We start from the raw sequence: 20,570 nt of genomic DNA, 5'->3' as shown, positions 1-20,570 counted from the left end.
CATCCCTGTCATCAGCTGAGTGCTTGTGTAGCCAGAGAACACCTTCCACTTTTGTGTTTGCTGAATCAGAGTTTCAGAAATCTTGGGGGTGTGAGATTGGAGAGAAGAGTGAGGGCTTGTGAAAGAGACACCAATGAGCCCTCAGAGGAGCTGTGCCAGGCAGTGGGACCGGGGGGTGGGGGGATTGGAGTGCGGGGCTGGCACCGACGGGCAGCGGGAGGCCGGAGCGCGGCGGCCAGCAGTGCCCTAGCTCTCAACTCTTAACAGCCGTTGACAGCAAAACCTAAAGGTAAAGCCCCAGCGTCAGGGGTCCCCTGCTGTATTAGCTTCCTAGGGCTGCTGTGACACATCCCCGCAAACTGAAATGTGTTCTCTGCTGGTTCTGGAGGCCAGACGTCCAAAGTCAAGGTGTGGGTAGGGCCGCACTCCTCTGAAGCCGGAGGAGGCTCCTTCCTGCCTCTCCAGCTTCTGCTGGTGGCTGGCGATCCTTGGCGTCCCTCGCCTTGTGGCTGCGTCCTTCCGATCTCATAGCCTCTGTTGTGTGTCTGTATCCATGTCCAAATCTCCCTCTCCTTGTAAGGACACCCGTCATCGGATGGGGGCCTGCTGTGCCCAGGATGACCTTGTCTTACCTGGATCACACCTGCAGAGACCTATCATAAGGTCACATTCACGGGTACCAGGGGTCAGGACCAGAACATACAGTTTGGGGGGCACAGTGCCACCCACAACACCTGAGAGCACCGAGATCTACGTGGCAGGGGCCTGTTCCCCTGGCACCAGTGTTGGGAAGGCAGGCTGCAGCGAAGACACGCGGAGGTGGGGCTGACCCCGCAGAGCCGCATGCAGTCCTGCCCTGAGCACCAAGTCCTCGCAGACAACCCGCCTTCTGGCTTGGATTCCACGGTCGCCTCAGAGAAGAGGGTGAGGCCGTCCCGGCATGCGAGGAGCGCTCAGCTTGGTGGAGGCCTTAAAAACTCCCTGAGATTCTGACTCCTGAGGCCCAGAGGAACGTGATCCGGCCCAATGGCCCTGCAGCTCCTGGCACCTGTGTGCCAGGCAGCCCCGGTCTCCCTGCTCACCGTGGCCCGTGATGCCAGCGCCTCCCCGATTTGTGGTCCAGGCGGGGTGAGCAGCTGCTCAGGCCACACAGTGGAGGCCATTCCAGACGCCCTGCCCGCCGCTGCCGCCTCCAGGAAGGAGGCCAGGTCCTCGTCTCTGGGCCCGACGCAGAGTCTGCTCATAGCCCCTGCGTGGGGCTCCCAGAGTCCCGAGGGTGGGGTCAGGGGACTTCTCTCTTCTGGGAACCCAGAGTGGACTCCAGGAGGGCAGTGCTGGCCGCTGCCCCGGCCCCCCGCCGCCCCCAACACCGAGGGAAACACGCCAGCCAGGCATGGGCCTGCCGACAGGTGGGGGCAACGAAGTGCTAGAGGCAGCTCCCCCAGAATCACAGAACTTCTGACTTCTGAGACCTTCCAGAGTTCAGGGGTCCTGCCCAGACTCCCGGGAGGCCACCCTCGGAGGTACCCCTATGCGCCCGTCCTCAGCTTGGAGGATTCGGCAGGGGAGTGGGCAGTGCTTTGGGGAGATCAGAGCCTGGATGGGAGAGTCTGGGGTGCTAGACACCCCTTTGCTTCCCAGACCTCGGCGGGCAGAGTGCCCTCAGCCCGTGTGCAGCCCTGGAGGCACAGAGAGATGCGGGTGTGGGCAAAGGGGGCAGCAGCGGGGGCGGGGCTCAGACAAGCACAGGGCCCGGGTCGGGGTGCGCCAGCAAAGGTGTTGGTCCAGCCCATCCAGCTGCGGGCCCTGGGCCAGCTCCCTCCCCACCGGGGACCTGCACTCACGGCCTCCGCAGGACCAGCCAGACAGGACAGGCCGTGCAGTCCCTGACAGCAGAACGTACTGGGTCCCTGGGATCCCAAACACGAAGGGCGGGGCGACCTTTCACCTTGCCTTGCAGCTAAACTGCAGCTTCCCGTTAATAGGAAAACAGTCAGAGAGGGTTCATTGCCTGCACCGCGGCGATTCCCGGGAGGAAGCTCCGGGCATGCGCGTCCAGTCCGGCCTGAGTCTCGCCAAACTTTCCCACAAACTCTCGTGCCCTGGGTTTCGACGACCCTAATCTCATGCTGGATTTTAAACTGACGTTAAAGTTGATGCTAAATGTATCCTCCGACTGACAGCAAAGCCTGGATTCTGTGATGTTTGTGAGGCCAGTGTGTGTCATCTCCTTAGCTCTGTAGGCGGGACATACAAATAGCTACTTCCTGGGTTTTGGGGTGTGAGAGGGTGGGGCACCCTGGGCGATCCTAGACCCCGGTTCTGCTGTGTTAAGAGCAATGTTTTAAAAATATATATAAATAAATAACTAATAAATTAATTTTAAAAAAAGCAATGTTTTAAGTCCAAACATCAGTGGGAAATACTCAGAAGTATCTCTTTACTTCTTAGTAAACTCAGCAGGCTGGCACCCAGCCGTCCCTCTGGGGCACTGGCCATGGGAGCCGGAGGGCACGTGGGAGGCAGCCTGGCCAAAGCTCCCACCTCACGGGGCAGGCGCGAGGCTCCGGGGTCCTCTCTGGTTTGTCACGACTGTCACATTATGAATGACACAGGGACCCATATGGGAAAGGGGCCGAGCCCCCCATGAGGCCCTGAGAATCGCAGCACACAGAGCGGGCACTCGAGAGCCCCAGGAGTGCTTGGTTTTTCTGCGAGGGTGCTCTGCTGCTGTGGTCGACGTGTCATTCGTCACCACGCGGCCAGGGGCTCGTCTGCCTGCTCAGCGCCTGGAGAACGGGGGTGACTTGCTGCCGCAAGTCGCCCGTCCACCCTCATCGCAGTGGAGCTGAAGCGCCTGAGCCGTAGCTGTGGCAGCGCCCTGACACTTCTCAGTCCTGATTCTCCAAGGCAGAGCTGGGCTCCTGGCCCCTCGCCACAGGCGCAGGCTTCCACGCCACGACCTGGTGTCCTCACCCAGGGCGCCCTGACCACAAGGAAGCAGCAGCGTGCTGGACCGGGGGTGGGTGGGGGAACAGCAGTTAATCGATGGTGTCCAGAGCCTGGCCCTTGTAGCACCTGCCAGGGCACAACTAAACAAATACCCAGGCACGTGATGCCTCAGCAGGGGCTGCTCGCTGGAACAGGCTCCCACTGACCTTCTCCCAGCAGAGACCCACCCCTGCCACTCAGGTGGGGACCTGGCCGTGGCTCCTTGGGCCGTACGCCCTGAGGCAAACCTGCATTTCCCACCAGGCAGCCCTGGGGGTCCTGCCGCTCTGGCTGAGGCTGCGGGTTTCAGGCCGTCTGGGACCTGGCGGGCTGTCTGTGAAAATGGGAGCGGTGGGCCTCTGACGGCCTCCTCTGGCCCAGGATGTCAGGACAGGCTGGCTTTAGCCGTAGGTTTGAAACAGAGCATCCATGGAGACTCCCAGCTGGTAGATAGGACGAGAAGCCCGTCGGTACCGGCACACAAGGTCACTGTCTGCCCGGAGGGCCAAGGGGACAGACGGCACCGCCTGCCTTCACGACACACCTCTGGGGTGCGGCAGGTTGCAGACCCTCAGGCAAAAGCAGTCGTTTGTGCTTTTCACGTCAACTGTGGGAAACCAGAAGTGAAATTTCAAAACCAGGCTCAGTGTGTGGCAGGCATCAGCCCGTGGGTTCCACCACTGACTGGGAGACTAAGGCACTCCTGGGTCTATGGGCAGCTGGACCCAGGAAGCCCGCCGCGGGCAGGCACCAGGAGCTGGTCTGCACTTCATTCCCAGGCCCCCACGGTTGCTGGCTCAAGGCCCCGCAGGGTGGCCCCGGGTGAGCCGGCTGGTCCTTCCGGAGCTACAAGACGCAGCTTCCGGGCGACGCTGTGCTGACCTTGGCCTCAAGACCAGGAACTGCCTAGCCCACCTGGCCAGGTGGCCCTTGTCTCCAGGGCTCCGGGAGACAGAGGTCGGTTACCTGCCGCGCTGCTCACTGGCGTCAATGGCTCGCGGCTCCCAATCTGCTCTCGGATTGAGGAGACGCCTCTTTGGATTGCAACACTCCCCTCCCGGTTACGTTGACACAGGACATCTTCCTGTTTTGGAACAAAGAACACACACCTCCCTCGTTTCCCTGGGCTGCCCCCACCCGTCCACCGGCCAGGCCGGGTCAGCCAACCCCGGGCCCAGGCTTCTCCTGCCCTGATGTGCCACGCTGGGCACCCCTCAGGGCTGCACGAAGTGGGGTCCTGCCCGAGGCCTAAACAGACAGGGTGGCCCATGCAGCCTGTGGCGTGGCGGAAGGACGTCTGAGGAACTCCAGACAGGATGGCTCCCCGGACAGGAGGCTTGGCCACAGCTCTGAGAAAAGAGCCAGAGGGGCTGAGCAAAGAAAGGGACAAGGCTTCCAGGCAGAGGGAAGAGCACGTGCAAAGGCACAGAGACATTTGTTAGACTGGAGCGAAGGCAGCAGTGTACCTGGCGGGAGGCCCCGATGATGCACTGGTCCAGGTGGTGCAGCTCTCAGGTGGGCGGAGGGCGGGCTGAGCAGGACTCTGGGCTCAGGGACTGAGGGAAGGAGCCCAGGGACCGTGTGGCTGCAGACAAGGTGGCCAGGGCAGGAGCAGAGTCGAGGGGTCTGTCCTGCGGACCGGGTGGTCCCCCTGATGCCAGCAGGCAGGGGACCCCCAGGGTGGGCACAGCTGTGGGGCTGGCACCCCCTCCAGCAGGAGAAGGTTCCTCAGCTGTGGCAGGTCAGCACCAGGGCTGGGCAGGGCTGACACACCTGTGACTCCAGAGGCCCAGTGCCGCACAGGTGTTACCAGGCCAGTACCGGGCCCCAGCCACCATGGCCGGGCCAGACCTGAGGCTGCTGGCCCCAGCAGGGGTCTGCACGGGCCCCCCTCACACAGGCCTCCACCTCTGTGCCCAGGTCCCTGCAGCTCCTTCTGCCTAGCAGGCCCTCACCACCCCTCCCACCCTGGGGTGGGCCCGCCTCTCCCTTCTCCAAGGTCCAGCTCCGAAGCCCCCACGGACTTTGCCCAGCAGCCCCCCGGGGTTGTCCCCTCCTCCAGGCGCTCAGGCCCTTCAGGCCTCTCCTCTCAGCTCCCAGGAGGCTGTCGCAGACCCCAGGTCCTCTGCCCCACCCGCCGGCCGCCGGTAGGGGCTTCTGCTTCTCTTCTAGCTGACACTGCATCAGTTGGAGCTGCCAGACTGGGTCCTGGCCCAGAGGGATCGCTTGGTAAGGAAGATGTCGGGGCAGCGGGGAAAGAAGGGAAGGAAGGAGCGAGGGAGGGGGCGCCCGCTGGGCCTCCCTGTGCAGGACAGGGCCAGGCTAGCGGTGGCGTGGCAGGCCTGCCCTGGGCCAACAGGGACATGTCTGGCCCCCCTTCCCTGAGTTTCTTTCTGCCCACCACTCGGGGCCTGTCCCCTTTGCCTGTTCCTCCCAGATGGACAGGGCGCCCTGACCCAGCAGGGCTGTGAGGGTCTCCAGGTGCTCAGGCCGTGCCCGTCCATCCTGGCTAAAGCTTGTGGAGTCCCTGCCACCCCAGGATGCCAGACGAGCCCAGCCCAAGCAACGAGTGCTGAATGCAGGGCTCTGCTGAGCTGAGGGCAAGTCCCCATGGGGGAAGGTCATGTGCAGTCACTTGTCGACCACGGGGGCTCCGTGCAAGCCCGGACGCCCCCCTGGTTACTGAGGCCCAGGCGTCAGATCCCTAAACACAAAACGGGAAGTGCTGGCAAGCTCCAACCCGGCCCCTTGAGAGCTGTCAGAAGCAAGAGCTACTCAGAGAGCATCCGGTCCAGTGCCTCCCCGGCCTGGTCACCCACAACGCAGGGCTCCTTTGATGTCCCAGGACGCCAGCGGCTCTGCTGGGCTGCCGCCCTGGGCTGGGCCTGGCTCCTCCTGCAGGGAGTCTTGGTCGCATTTATTCGACCCACGTGCTGACTCAGAAGCTGCGGAGGCTCCCCAGTGAGCACCCCTTGGTTACGTGTGTGGAGACCAATCATCGGGGCCCTCAGGTGTAGACAGGCAGAGGAAATACTCCGAAAGGATCAAGAATGGACATGTCCTCAGTGTGTACATATGTGTGTTTATACACGTGGAGCATATATTTTCTGAAGTGAGTCTTTCCGGGAGCTAAGCCAGAATCAGCAAACTGTGGCCCTGGGCCAAATCTGGCCCACCGCTTCTTTTGTAAATAAAGTTTTATTAGCACACAGCCACACCCTTGTAACCGCCTTCTCACCACCACAGCAGGGCTGAGTAGTTTTAACACAGCCTGCAGGTCTGCCAAGTCTGAAATGTTGGCGCTCTAGTCACATAAGAAAAACGCTGGGGCCCCCTGAGCCCAGCCAGGCGTACCAGGCTGGGCATCCTTCGGGGACGGAGAGGGAGGGGTGGCTAGAGGGCAGAGGGCAGCTTGCCAAGATCTGTTTTTCACTGACTGGACTTTGTTGGCTCCTCCTCTCCCACCGAGGGTTCAACACCCCTGCTTCCAAGCCTTCACGTGCAGGACAAGCATTGATAACGGCCTGGTGACAACGACACACAGCAAAAGACAGCAGGTGGAGCAGAAACCCGTCAACCAGGCTCACCTCCTGGACGCCCCCGTGTCCTCCGGTGCCCATCGTCCAGTGCAGGGCCTGCTGGGAAATGCTCCGGGCACTGACCGCGGCCAGTGCGGCCCTGGGGCACAAGGCGGCAGGTTGGGTGAGGACCATGGCCTCCCACCCACTGCTGGTGGCCCCCCCAGAAGCCCTGAGTAAGCCCCTGTCCCTCCCCAGCCGGCTTCTGCTGGGGCCCGGCCCCTCTAACCTGACCCCCCGCGTCATGGCGGCTGGGGGGAGGCAGACAATAGGACACATGCACAAGGAGATGTTCCAGGTAGGCCACTGAGACACAGCGGTCAGTGCCCTGAGTGGCCTCCTCCCTGGGGTGGGAGTAGGGGAGGCGGTGACCTGCATGTCCACTGCCCCCAGATCATGGACGAGATCAAGCAAGGCATCCAGTACGTGTTCCAGACCCGGAACCCCCTCACGCTGGCCATCAGCGGCTCGGGGCACTGCGCACTGGAGGCCGCCCTGTTCAACCTCCTGGAGCCGGGGGACTCCTTCCTGGTCGGGGTCAACGGCATCTGGGGGCAGCGGGCCCAGGACATCGGGGAGCGCATCGGTAAGAGACGGTGTGGGCGTGGGGTGCGGCCCTTCTCTCCATCCTTCCCCAGAGGCCTCCCTCCTCCGGCACAAAGCCTGGAAGCCCCCCTCTCCAGGTACCAACCTCGGGCCCTGAGCACTTACCCCCCCTGGAGGCCCTTCACGCATCCCCCTGCCTGCCAGCCTGCTGTCTCCTCCAAGAGGGCGTCGGGATGCTCGAGGGGCCCCCATCCCCCTGGTCTCCTGGAGTTTGGGGAACAGCTATTTCCGGAGCCCGTGGTGGGGACGGCACTGCAGGGACTCCTCTGGTCTCAGCACGAACCCAGAGCATCCCCGCAGCTGTCTGAGGTCCCCAGGGGCCACCTCTACTCTGTCACAGGACAAGGTTTCAGAAGCTGACATCCCCCCCTCAAAATCTCAGAAACAGCTGTTTCTAGAGCTGCAAAATACGGAGGTATGGACAGGGTGTCCGGTTCCAGAGTAAAATTTACTAAAGGAAGAGACAGAAGTCGAAAGCCCTAGGGTGCATTGGGTTTAATGATTTACCGCGGGTTTGGAAACATCACGGAACCCCTGCCTGGTCAGCTCCGCACATGGGCACACTCGGTCCAGGTTAATGGACAACCCCCGACAGCCCGAGGGCATCCTGACCCCTCACCGGGGCCCCTCCAGTGCACATGCCGGTTTTCAAGGGGAGCTCGGGTCAGGCAGCGTCTGGGACCCTGAGCGGACCTCGGCCACCCTCCTGGCCTGGGCAAGCCCCTCCCCTGCCTCCACCACACACCTCAGGCCCCTGAGGCTGGATGGTCCTAGGGCCTCCCTGCCTCCTGCATATGACACTGGGGGCCTGCTGTGCACGGGGGTGCAGGGCTTCAAGAGACAGAGCAGGACCAGGGCCTGCCTCCCTGGAGCCCCAAGGCCCCAGAGGGGGCAAAGCCTGCTCCCGCACCCCCTCAATCCTTCACCCAGTCATCCACCAAATGCATGGCCCCTCTGCAGCTACCCTCTGCTGGGAAGCGCCCATCTGCTCAGCCTGGCACAGATGCTTCCCTACTTCCCATGTGGAGAGGGCTGCAAAGGACCAGGGTGCCCTGGCCTGGCTGGGCTCAGGGAAGGTGGGCTGGGGAGGCGACAGTGGAGCTGAGGGACCCGCTCTCATCCACGGCACCCCGGAACCTGGGTTCACGGAGCACACTCCACCTTCCCCCTCCAGCAGCGGCTGGGGGCAGGCATGGGCGGCCCTCACAGGACCCACCTGCTCAGCCGGGCCTCTGTCCCCAGCACTGGCTCCCCCCAGCGTGCGGGGACTGCTCACCACTCACTCTGCCCCCAGGAGCCCGCGTACACCCCATGATCAAGGACCCTGGAGGCCACTTCACGCTGCGGGAGGTGGAGGAGGTACGGGGGGTGCGCCAGCCCGGGGAGGGGGCCGGTCAGCTGGTGGGGCAGGAGGGGTTGAGGGGCGTCCAGCTCCCACTGCCCAGATTTGCACTGTCCCTGGGGAGGGGGACAGACGGAGGCCCCTTCCCCGCACTGGGTCTGCCCATGGCTGTAACCTCTGTCCTCTCAGGCCCTGGCCCAGCACAAGCCCGTGCTGCTGTTCCTGACCCAGGGAGAGTCATCCAGTGGCGTGCTGCAGCCCCTCGATGGCTATGGGGAGCTCTGCCACAGGTGAGCCTGTCCCCTCAGGTGTCCGCACAGGTGAGCCTGTCCCCTCAGGTGTCCGCACAGGTGAGCCTGTCCCCACAGGTGAGCCTGTCCCCTCAGGTGTCCACACAGGTGAGCCTGTCCCCTCAGGTGTCCGCACAGGTGAGTCTGTCCCCTCAGGTGAGCCTGTCCCCTCAGGTGGGCCTGTCCCCACAGGTGAGCCTGTCCCCTCAGGTGTCCGCACAGGTGAGCCTGTCCCCACAGGTGAGCCTGTCCCCTCAGGTGTCCGCACAGGTGAGCCTGTCCACACAGGTGAGCCTGTCCCCTCAGGTGTCCGCACAGGTGAGCCTGTCCACACAGGTGAGCCTGTCCCCTCAGGTGTCCGCACAGGTGAGCCTGTCCCCTCAGGTGTCCACACAGGTGAGCCTGTCCACACAGGTGAGCCTGTCCCCTCAGGTGAGCCTGTCCGCACAGGTGAGCCTGTCCCCTCAGGTGAGCCTGTCCGCACAGGTGAGCCTGTCCGCACAGGTGATCCTGTCCCCTCAGGTGAGCCTGTCCGCACAGGTGAGCCTATCCCCACAGGCGAGTCTGTCCCCTCAGGTGAGCCTGTCCACACAGGTGAGCCTGTCCCCTCAGGTAAGCCTGTCCCTCGGGGGAGCCTGTTCCAGGGTGGCAGTGCTGGGGGCAGAGCCAAGCACAGCTCAGACCCAGTCTGAGGACAGGGTGGGAGTGTGGTGGGCTGCTGGCCGGTCCCCCCAGCCTCTGCCGTGTGATGGTGGTGCAGGTCCTCGGGGGTCCTCCTGGCTCTGGGCCGAGGCTGGATGGACCCTCCCATCTGAGAGCAAGGTCAGGTGTCCCCCCAGTGCCACTGCCCTCCTGGCCCCATGACTAGGGAGGGCTCAAGCTGACCCTGCAGCCTTGGTGCCAGGGCCTGCCCCCCTTGCCCCGAAGTCCCAGAGCCCCAAAGCAGCACCGTCCTCCACTGCCTTCCGCCAGGTTCCCCCACCCCTGCATGGGCTGCCCAGGGCCTTGGGTGGGGTCAGGGGGGATTCCCTCCTAGGACCAGCAGTCGTGCTCTGGACAGCTGACCACAGGGTGGGAGGAGAGAAGCTCCACTGACAGGCAGGGTCACCCCGGCAGGGCTGCCATCCTCCATGGGGGCCTCGGGCCCACTGGGCACAGCCCAGCCAGGACCACCTGCCGCCTGGGGTCTTGTCCAGTGAATCAAGCTCACAGATGTCACCTGGGCTATGACTCCCATAGGTCCGCGTGGAATACTCTTCGTGTGTTTTTTAAAGAAAATGTGGAGGTGGAGGAAAGTCAGAGGTTTCAGTTCAGGCTGTTCCTGGACTCTGTCCTCCCATGCTCTGGACTTCTGCCCTGTGGGCTGTCAGCAGAAGAGATGCAGCCTTGTGCTAGGCTGGTCCCTGGACCCCACACGGCCCTTGGGCCTGAGCAGTCAGAGCACCCAGCCAGCCCCCAGGACACAGACTGCCTGGCTGGCCTCACGAGTACCTGGGTCCGGCCACCTGGGGCCCCCAGGGCGACTCGCTGTGCCGGGGGCTCACCCAGGTTCAGACACAGAGCTGGTCCCGGGGGGCTGTGGGAGGTGGGAGGCTCCCCTGCTTCCCCGGTGGCCCTTCTAAAGGCTCTTAAGGCCCCTCCAGAAACCCCACTCCGGGGCAGAGTCTGACGCCCCTCCTGCTCTCTGCTGCCCCTCCCCCCAGGTACCAGTGCCTGCTGCTGGTGGACTCGGTGGCATCCCTGGGCGGGGTCCCCATCTACATGGACCAGCAGGGTAAGGGAGTGCCCCCCGCCCAGCCACCCACCGGTGGCCCGAAGCGTCAGAAGCCCTGGCTGGGGGTGTGCTGTGCCAGGGCCTGCGGGTCCGTCGGCTGCATACGGATTAGGCGCTGGTCTCCACAAGGCGTGGGAGAGCCGCCAGCTCCTCACGGGGCAGGACACGCTCCAGAGACTGGCCACACCCCGTGTTTCTGCTGGGCCATCGGGCCGGGACCGGGCGGCAGGCGGGAGGAAGGGACCCTCCAGGGGAGGCATTTGGAGAGGCACCCAGAGCCTTGGAGGAGGTGTGGGGGCAGTGCCAGGGCCCCTGCCAATCAGGGCGGAGACCCCCCTAACACCTGTCACACGCCGGGAGCACCGCTGACATTGTCACCTGCAGGCCAGCCCGGGGAAGCTTTCCAGGCCCAGCATCTCCTCAGGGAGGAAAGCCCGGCTCCACTCTGGGTGGTGCTGCGTCCACGGCCGCCCGGCCCACTTGGCCTGGTCCGCTTCTGCCTCTGCAGAGGGCTCTGCTCCGCGGGATCCAGTGCTGAAGGGGGAGCCTTCTGGGCTGACCCCAAACCACTGCTCTGAAAGGACAGGCACACAGAGGGGCCCTGGGGATGGGAGCAGGCGGGCAGTGCTGTCCCCGGGATGCCCACCCTGGGCCTCCAGGCTGGCCGCCCCCGCCGTGGAGGGAGAAGCCGGGCAAGGAGTCTCCAGCCTGAGGCCCAGGCCGCGGAGCAGCAGGGCCAGGCTCAGGACCTCTGGCCTTCACTGCCCCCCACCGGCCTCCACGGGACCCTGTGGGTCAGCAGACGTCAACCTAATGTCAGCAAGGTCGCTCGTGTTGCTGGTCCTGAGTATTCATCGCTTGTGTGAACCCCCACTTCACCCCTTTCCTCTCGGGAGAACGTTGGGTCCGCCCAGTTTTAGGCTTTAGGAATGAACTGTAAAGAACATTCCGGGTCCACCCGTCCGTGCACCTGGGCACGCAGTTGCCTCGGGTCCCCACCCTCAGGGAGTCAGAGACGGTGCAGGGCTTGGATCTGAATCCTGGTCCTTCGTCCTCCCGGCTTTGGGCTTGACCACCGCCCTCTGCTGCTGCCCCATAATTTGAAACTCCCCTCAGGCTGTGTGGGAGCCCAGGGGACGGGCACTGCAAGATGTGAAGGAAAAACCCGTTTGCTGCTCCACCCTCCGCCGCCCCCCACTCTCTCCCAGCGCTTGACCCCAGACGTGTGGGTTTTCCACACCAGGCAGATGCTAACGGGTGCCCTCCAGTTAGCTCAGCCCACCTGCAATAGCGTCGGACCCCACAGGGTAAGGGTCTAGTCCTCCAACACTGTCCCTCCCATTTCCGACACCAGTTGCATGGTGGGTCCCAGGTTCCTGCAACGTCTGCTGGACTCTCAGGACCTGGGCTGGGCAGCCCCCCCGTGACCCCTCCCCCCCCGTGGGGCTCGGCCCCTGAGCATGCGTCCCTCCCCTCCACAGGCATCGATGTCTTATACTCGGGCTCCCAGAAGGTCCTGAACGCCCCTGCAGGCACCTCGCTCATCTCCTTCAGCGACAAGGCCAAGTGAGTGTGCCCCGCCCCCAGCCAGGGCTGGACGGGCAGCAAGGCCAGGTGGCCCCGAGGAGGGAGGGACAGAGCAAGGGAAGGGACGGCTCCTCGGGCCGTGCTCTGCAATGCTCCCTCCAGTGACAGGCGCACACCCTCGAGGCAGAGGCACAGCTGGGCCCCAGGGGCCTGAATACAGACACGGGGGTCCTGGGGGCCCCACCCATCTGGCTCACTTCTGAGCAACGGGGGGCTGGGGGCATTCAGGCTGATTCTCCTCCCCAGAAATAAGATCTACACTCGGAAGACCAAGCCCTTCTCCTTCTACCTGGACATCAAGTGGCTGGCCAACTTCTGGGGCTGTGACGACAAGCCCAGGCTGTGAGAGAGGGGGCGGGGCTGGGCGGGGAGGAAAGGGGGTGGGTGGGTGGGGGGAGGGAGGTGCTAAGCCCAGGATGTGAGAGAGGGGGCGGGGCTGGGCAGGGAGGAAAGGGGGTGGGTGGGTGGGGGAGGGAGGTGCTAAGGGGTGGGAGCCTCCACCCTCATGCCCTCACACCCCAGCTGGAGCCCAGTGCCAGGCCTTCAATGCCCCCAGCGGGGTCCCCCCCGTTCCTCCCAGGCCCCCCAGGCATGGTCCCCACCCCACTTTCCATGGGCCCTCTCCTCCCAGAAGTCCCAGCGCATCTGCAGGCACTTTGGACCTGGCCTGACACATCTTCCCAATCCTGGGCCTTGCTTTACCCATCTCTCAGAGGGAGTGGGGGGCAGGGGGCTCTCTGTGAGGTGGCTTTGACCCTAACCCGAGGCCCCTTACGTGACACACGTAGACAGGGACACCAGGAACTGCGCCCTATGCAGCGGGCCCAGCGGGGCACTGGGGCCACAGGTGGGAGCCAGTGCCTGGTCTCCAGCCCAGTCAGCCTCTCCCCGCAGCCCGGCCAGTGCCCTGCTCTGAGCCAGGCTCTCCCCACATCTGGCTGCAGGTCTGTAGCCCCCAAGCTGGACCGCGCTCCCCTGGGTGGGGGCCGACCCCTCGTCAGAGAGCCTGGGCCAGCTGGGGCTGGGAGAGACACAGTCACTGCCCTGGCCCCGCCCAGTGACCTGGCCACCCGCTCCTGTCTTCCAGATACCATCACACCACCCCCGTCGTCAGCCTGTACAGCCTGAGAGAGAGCCTGGCCCATCTAGCAGAGCAGGTGAGCGGAGGGGCAGCGGAGCAGCGTGGAGCGGGGACCCGGCAGGTGCTGAGGCTGGCGAACCGCTGGGTGGCCCCCACCCCGAGATTCCCTGATTGGGGGCAGGGGGCGAGAGGGATGCTAAGACTCGGTTGGTTTGCTGAGGGGCCCGCAGGAAGGAAGAGGTGCTGGGGGCCTTGCTGGAGAGTAGCCCTGAGTGGGGAGGGGGATAGGCTCTGGGCAGGCATGGGAGGGGCGCGGGGGGTGGCGAGCCGGCTGCCAGCTGAGGGTAGAGGCCCCAGAGGACAGAGCCCTGAGGGCAGATGCGGCGAAAGGGCAGGTGTGGACCCCCTTCCAGGCCCTAGGTCCTTAGTGAAGCGCTCAGCGCTGGCCTGGCTGAGCAGAGGGCCCAGGTGGGAGGAAGAGAGGGCGGGCGGCCAAGAAGTGGAGCCAGAGGGCGGGGGGGGGGGGGAGTGAGACCACCGTCAGGAGGCTTGGCTGTGCCCTCGGCCACTACCCGCTCCCGGGTGTGGGCAGGAGCCACGTGGGGACAGCTGGGTGTGACCACGACCAGGGTGGTGCCTTGGCCCAGTGCAAGGTCCACACTCTCGGGACCCAGGAGGCCAAGTCTGGCCCAGGCCAGGAAACACAGCCCCAGGACGGCCCCCAGGGGCCCTGCCAGCTGCCGGTCCAGAGGCCGGGAGAGACCTGGGCCAAGACCTGCCTCCAGCAAGGCTGCAGTGCTGCGCCGGCCACGTCTGCCCCCTGCGTCCACCCACGTCGCCACCGGCCCAGGGCTGGGCTAGTGTCCCATGGGCTGGGTGGGACATGGTAGTGTCCCATGGGCTGGGCTAGACTCGAGGTGTCCCGTGGGCTGGGTGGTCACCTGTGCAGCCGGGAGAGAGGCCGGGAGCTGACGCTTGCAGGGCAGGGGACTGGGCCACGGCTGGGAGCTGTGCCGCCGGAGAGGCTGGACCCCCGTGGAGTAGGGACTGTGGGCTCAGCGGCTGGGAGGGCAGGAGGCAGCGTGCAGCCCAGAAGCCTTTCTGCCCCCAGGCAGCCCCCCACCTCTGGCCAGGTCGTCCCCACCCCTCCCAGGGGCCTGGAGGATCCAACAACCGGCTGGGCCGCCACGTCCCCCTCCCAGACCCAGACTATTTCCACCTCCCTGAGGTAGCCCGGGCCCGGCCCCTGGGGCAGAGTCAGGGCCCTGAACCTGGGGCTCCAGGGGGCTCCCGAGGCGCTCAGGGTCCAGGCCAAGAGAGGAGCCCCTCCCCCGGCCAAAGTTGCCCCCCCCGGTGGATGCCAGCCAGTTTCTCCCTCTCTGCCCACCGAGGAGGGCCCCCAGCCCACCCTGCCCACCCCACTGCCCTCTCCCCACCCAGGGCCTGGAGAAGAGCTGGCAGCAGCACCGCGAGGCCTCAGAGTACCTGCACGGGCGCCTGCAGGGGCTGGGCCTACAGCTCTTCGTGAAGGATCCGGTGAGGAGGGCGGGGGCAGAGGGCATCACATGGCAGTGGGGGGAGGGCGAGCTCCTGTCCAGCCCCCTTTATGGATATGCAGTTCTGGTGGGGGCAGGGGCGGTCCTGGGGATGGGGGCACAGTCCCCGTCATGGTCACGGTTTCCTGGCCTCCGGATCTCAGGACATTTAGTTGGATGCCTCCACTTCCCCCAGAGCCTCACCGTCTGGAGTAGTTATGGGTGCTCCCTGAGCTGGAGGACGCCCATCGGCCTCCAGAACGCCAGCCAGACACCATCCTGGAGGGGCTGGGGGTAGGGGGTCAGCTGAATAAGCCAGCGTGTGGCCTGTCAGAGAACAGACACACAGAGGGGTCCCTGGAGGCTGGAAGCCCTGCTCTGAGCACCAGCCGGTAGGCGTGGCTCCTGGGGCGGTGGTGACCTCGCTCTCCTGGGGCCCCTTCTCCGTCCCCCACATGCACCCCTGCCCGCCCCTTTGGAGCCTGCGGCCAGGGCTGGCCAGGCCAGGGCAGGTGGAGCTGGCTGTGATGGCAGGAGGTGGCTGAGCCCGGCCTGTCCTGCAGGCGATCCGTCTGCCCACCGTCACCACCGTGGCCGCACCTGCGGGCTACGACTGGAGAGACCTCGTCAGCTACGTCATGGACCACTTCAGCATCGAGATCACGGGCGGCCTCGGGCCCTCGGTGGGGAAGGTGAGGGGGGCCTTCTGTGCTGAGTGTGCCACATGCAGGCCGAGGTCAGCAGTCGTCTGCGGACCCGGGACAGCAGGGCGTCAGGAAGGGAGCACCTTCTCTGAACCCCGGGGGCTGTACGGGGAGTGACCTAGGCCACGTGTACCCTCCCACCCACTTCCTCCCGCACAGGGGACACCAGCTGGCTCTGCCCTGGCCTCAGTCACAGCCAGGCAGGACCCCAGACAGAGGCTGACATCTGCGCCCCGCCCCCGCCCTAGGTGCTGCGGATCGGCCTGCTGGGCTGTAACGCCTCCCGGGAGAACGTGGACCGAGTGATTGGGGCCCTGCAGGAGGCCCTGCAGCGCTGCCCCCGGAACAAGCTGTGACCCGGCTGCCTGTCCCATGCTCACGCAGTGACTGGGGGTGGGAGCCCAGGGGCAAACAGACTCTGCCAGGGGGACAGGGACAGGACAGCTGCTGACCCAGCCCGGGTGAAGGGGGGAGGGGCAGGGCCGGGCAGGGGCCGACCCCTCCGAGTGGAGCTTCCTGGATGTGGGCTGTTTGGACCCTCCGTGCCTCCCCAGCGAGCGGCCGTCCCCATAGGTCACTGGCCTGGGAATGTTCAATAAAGAAGCCGCTGGTCATCTGTCCTCACTGTGTGGGGCCGGGCTGCGGAGGAGTCTGGCAGGAAGGCCCCCCGCTCCCTGACTGCACCTCTGTTGCGGGGAGCTCAGGGAGCGGATCCTCGCCCGGGCCTCCCCAGGGCTGGAGGATGGGGTGTGTGACCGTCAGCTGGGCCGGGCGCCCTGACACTGCACACCCTGGGCCCAGACCTTGAACCTGCAAAACACATCCTCACGTACGACCTCCACGGAAGGCCCGCAGGGTGGCGGGACTAGGGCACCAAGATGTCCAAGGGCAAACAGCCAGGACTCGAGCCCTGGAGACTCAAGGGCACACCGCAGGCACGCAAGCCACCGCAGGTGCGGAGCGTCTGGGAGTCGCAGCCCTGGGGCCACTCTGCAGCCCCCAGCCCCTCCCCCTCCTCTGCCTGGCTCCCCCGAGCCCTGTCCCTTCGCTCCTGCCCCTCACTGGCTTCTGCCTATGCCAGGCTCCCTCGCCTCTCCTTCCTGGGAAGGGTCAGGCCAGGCCAGAGCAGCGTGTGCTGCAGCCACAGCCACGTCCACACGTCCAGGTCCTCACGTCCACACGTCCAGGTCCTCACGCAGAACCTCCAGGACGCACGCCATTGCTCCCTCTGGTCGGGATGGGCACCCACCCCATGCAGCCCTGTGTCTCTGTGGAGGGCTGGGGCTGGCCTGGCTCCACCCCGTTGCTCACCCAGCTGGGCACTGGGGTGGGGCTCTGAGCAGACCCGAGGCCCGCTGCCCCGTGGTGCTCACAGCCACTGGGAGAGATGGCACTGATAGGGTGACCCAGACACTGTCACAGGGTAGCTGTGATCAGCACAGGAGCTGAGAGGCCAGAGGGTCTGCAATCCCACTTTTAACGTCCTATTTGCTCCTGTGTTTCTTTCATGGTCTGTGCTGTTCGGATCCTCCCTAGGATCCTCTGCCTCCCTTGAGGTCCTGAAGATCTGTTCCCATGTTTTCCTCTAGAAACTTTGTGGTGTCCGGTTTTATGCTGAGGTTTATGACCCACCTCACGCTGACTTTGTGCGTGGAGGCGAGAAGGGGGCAAGGTTCATTTTTATCCAGACTGATACCCAGTCTTTGCCATGTTTGTTAAATAGCCCTTCCTTCCCATCTAGTTGATGCGGCCCCTTTGCCAGCTGACCATGGGTGCAGGCCTCCTCCTGCCTCTGTTCCCGTTCGTTGCTCAATTTATCCGCCCTTATGTCCACACCACGCTGTCTTAAGCACATCAGCTTTATAGAGAGTTTTGAAATCACGTAGTGCGCGTCCTCCAGTTTCATTCTCCCTTTTAAAGATTGTATTTCCTATCCTAGATCTTTTGAATTTGCATATAAATTTTAGTCATCTTGTCTATTTCCTCAGAATAGCTTACTGGAATTTTGGTGGGAATTGCACTAAATCTATACATCAAGTTAAGGACAATGGAAACTATTAAAATATTACAAATTCTTGTTCATGAACATTAATTTAGGTCTTTTAAAATTAAACTTAGCCGTGTTTCCAGTTTTCAGTGTAGAGGTCTTACACATCTTTTATGTGATGTATTCCCAGGTGTCTGGGGTTTTGTTTTATGTATAAATTTATTTATTTTTGGCGGCATTGGGTCCTTGCTGCTGCGCGTGGGCTTTCCCCAGCTGCCCACGAGGGGGAGCTACTCCTCATCGTGGTGCGCGGGCTTCTCAGTGCGGTGGCTTCTCCCGTTGCGGAGCACAGGCTCCGGACGCGCAGGCTCAGCGGCCATGGCTCACGGGCCCAGCCTCTCCACAGCATGTGGGATCTTCCCGGACGGGGGCACGAACCCGTGTCCCCTGCATCGGCAGGCGGACTCTCAACCACTGCGCCACCAGGGAAGCCCTGTAAATGGTATTTTTAAAATTTCATTTCCAATAGTGATTCTTAATATATAGATTTATAGCTAACTCTTCTCTATAAGCAAACCTAGTAGTTTCTTCGTAGAGTCCTTGCGAATTTCTATGCAATCAAGTCGTCTATGAATAACAACATTTTCACTCCTTCTTTTCCAGTGTTCATATCTTTTCATCATTTTTTCCTGCCTCGTTGCACAGGTGAGGACCCTGTACCAGGTGGCTCCCGATGGGCAGCTCGGAGCACACGGTCCGCTGGGGTCTCGCAGGCAGGGCCTCGTTCTCTGCCAGGGCCGCACATCATGGTAGACACTGTGCTGAGCAGTGAGGCTGCAGATGACGTGGTCCCGCTCCACCACCTCCACGACCACGTTAGGGTTTCCAGAGATGCCACGCGCTGCCCACTCTCCCCGGGTCCCACCAGCACCTGCACCTGCACCTGCTGGAGAGCCCAGCTGGGCTCTGACCCCACTCGGATCCCACAACCTTCCGAGTCACTTACCCTCCGCACTTTGGGATGAATATGTCTAACAAGGCATCCAGTGAACTGCTAGCTAATGCTCCCAGGTCTTCTTCGCAGGATGTAATCAAAACGGTGAATCAGAGTGACGTTCTACAGGATGTCCCAATGATAAAGGCCCATCAGGCTTATGTTGTGACACAGAGCACGAGGATGAACCTGGGGCAAGATCGCGAACTTACGTTGTTGCCTCTTCCAAGTGAATGCAAACTGTTTCCGACCCTCCTCTCTAAAGGGGGTTGAAGAGAATGCATTTCCCAGATCAGTAGTCACCTAGCACGTCCCAGAGGCTGTGCTGTCTGTTCTACTAAAGAAACCACAAAGTACAGCACCTGGGTTGCAGGGTACGACTTGGTTCGGTTTATGTAATCCACTGCCAGTCACCACAATCCCACTGAGTTTTTATTTTTTGAGACACATTTTTAGAGCAGGTTTAGGTTCTTAGCAAAATTGAGAGGAAGCGTCAGAAATTTCCCATACACCCCCTACCCCTACCGGTATGTAGTCTTCCCCGCTGTCAACGCCCCCGACCAGCATGTTATATTTGCTGGAATCGGTGAGCCTACACTGACGTGTCCGAATCATCTAAGGTTTAGTTTACAGTAGGACTCACTGTGGGTGCCGTACGTTCTATGGGTCTGGACAAACGTATAATGACATGTGTCCACCATTATAGTATCATACAGAGCATTTTCACTGCCCTAAAGTCCCCTGCGCCCCACCCATTCATCCCTACCCCTACCGCAGACCCTGGCAATCACTGATCTTTTGCCGTCTCCATAGTCCTGCCCTTTCCAGGATGTCACAGAGGTGGAAGCATACAGTGCGTAGCCTTTTCAGACTGGCTTCTCTCGCTTCATAGGTGGAAGCATACAGTGCGTAGCCTTTTCAGACCGGCTTCTCTCGCTTCATAGGTGGAAGCATACAGTGCGCAGCCTTTTCAGACTGGCTTCTCTCGCTTCATAACATGCATTTAAGCTCCTCCACGTGTTTTCATGGCTTGATAGCTCACTTCTGTTGAAGTCTGAATAATATTCCGTTGCCTGGATGGACCACAGTCTATTCATCCACTCGCCTACTGAAGGACATCTCAGTTGCTTCCAGGTTTTGGTAACTGTGAGTAAGGTTACTATGAACACCTGCATGCAGGTTTTTGTGTGGACGTAAGTTTTCAGCTGCTTTGGTTAAATACTAAGGGGTATGATTGCTAGATCGTATGGTGAGAGTATGTTTAGTCGTACAAGAAACCACCACATTGTCTTCCAGAGCGGCTGCACCGTGTTGCATTCCCACCAGCAACGAATGAGCGTTCCTGTTGCTCCACATCCTCGCCAGCATGGTGTTGTCAGAGTTCCGCATTTTGGCCATGCTGATAGGGGTGTAGCGGCACCTCACGTTAACTCGTATTTCCCCTGATGACCTATGATGTGGAGCATCTTTTCAGATGCTCATTTTCCATCCGCATATCTTCTTTGGTGAGCTGTCTGTTAAGGCCATTGGCCCATTTTCTGGTCGGGTTGTTTCTTTTCTTGTTGTTGAGTTTTAAGAGTTCTTTGCATATTTCAGATGACAGTCCTTTATCAGGTGCGTGTTTTGCAAATGTTTTCTCCCGTTATGTGACTTGTCTTCTCATTCTCTTGATATTGTCTTTCACAGAGTGAAGGTTTTTAATTTCAGTGACATCCAGCTTATCCACTGCTTTTTTCATGCCTTTGGCGTTGTATCAAAAAGTCAATACCACACCCAAGGTTATTTGGGTTTTCTCCCGTGTTACCTTCTAGGAGATTTATAGTTTTACGCTTTACATTTTGCTGTCTGGTCTATTTTGAGCTCATTTTTGTTAAGGGTGTAAAGTCTGTGTCTAGACTCATTTTTGTCACGTGGCTGTCCAGTGATTCCAGCGCCATTTGTGGAAGAGACCACCTTGGCGCCATTGTATTGCCTTTGCTCCTCTGTCAAAGGTCAGCTGACTGCATATATGGGTCTCTTTCTGGGCTCTCTACTCTGTTCCATTGATGTATGTGTCTAGTCTCTTGCCGTCCTGATTACTGTAGCTTTAGAGTAAATCTTG

At 62.0% G+C, this 20,570-nt stretch overlaps 1 protein-coding gene across 1 annotated transcript; it reads left to right on the top strand.

Moving 5' to 3' along the window:
* The first annotated feature begins 6,687 nt into the window (after positions 1-6,687).
* AGXT (alanine--glyoxylate aminotransferase) lies at positions 6,688-16,086 on the top strand. Its single transcript, XM_033860359.2, has 11 exons — positions 6,688-6,867; positions 6,963-7,155; positions 8,470-8,534; positions 8,707-8,807; positions 10,511-10,581; positions 12,063-12,147; positions 12,415-12,510; positions 13,256-13,325; positions 14,690-14,785; positions 15,348-15,476; positions 15,737-16,086. Exons 1-11 carry the CDS (start codon positions 6,703-6,705, stop codon positions 15,842-15,844), a joined length of 1,179 nt encoding a protein of 392 aa, XP_033716250.2. The 5' UTR covers positions 6,688-6,702; the 3' UTR covers positions 15,845-16,086.
* Positions 16,087-20,570: the final 4,484 nt, after the last annotated feature.

Source organism: Tursiops truncatus, chromosome 7, assembly GCF_011762595.2.
Source record: "Tursiops truncatus isolate mTurTru1 chromosome 7, mTurTru1.mat.Y, whole genome shotgun sequence".
Taxonomy (NCBI): domain Eukaryota; kingdom Metazoa; phylum Chordata; class Mammalia; order Artiodactyla; family Delphinidae; genus Tursiops; species Tursiops truncatus.
The sequence above is the reverse complement of the archived record's forward strand: the minus strand, read 5'-3'. Positions and strand labels throughout refer to the sequence as shown.

Excerpts from the sequence above, each read along its gene's own strand:
- AGXT (XM_033860359.2), top strand. The coding sequence starts at position 6,703 with ATGGCCTCCCACCCACTGCTGGTGGCCCCCCCAGAAGCCCTGAGTAAG. Across the intron at positions 12,511-13,255 it reads TGTGACGACAAGCCCAGGCT|ATACCATCACACCACCCCCG; the intron begins GTGAGAGAGGGG and ends CCTGTCTTCCAG. Across the intron at positions 13,326-14,689 it reads TGGCCCATCTAGCAGAGCAG|GGCCTGGAGAAGAGCTGGCA; the intron begins GTGAGCGGAGGG and ends CTCCCCACCCAG.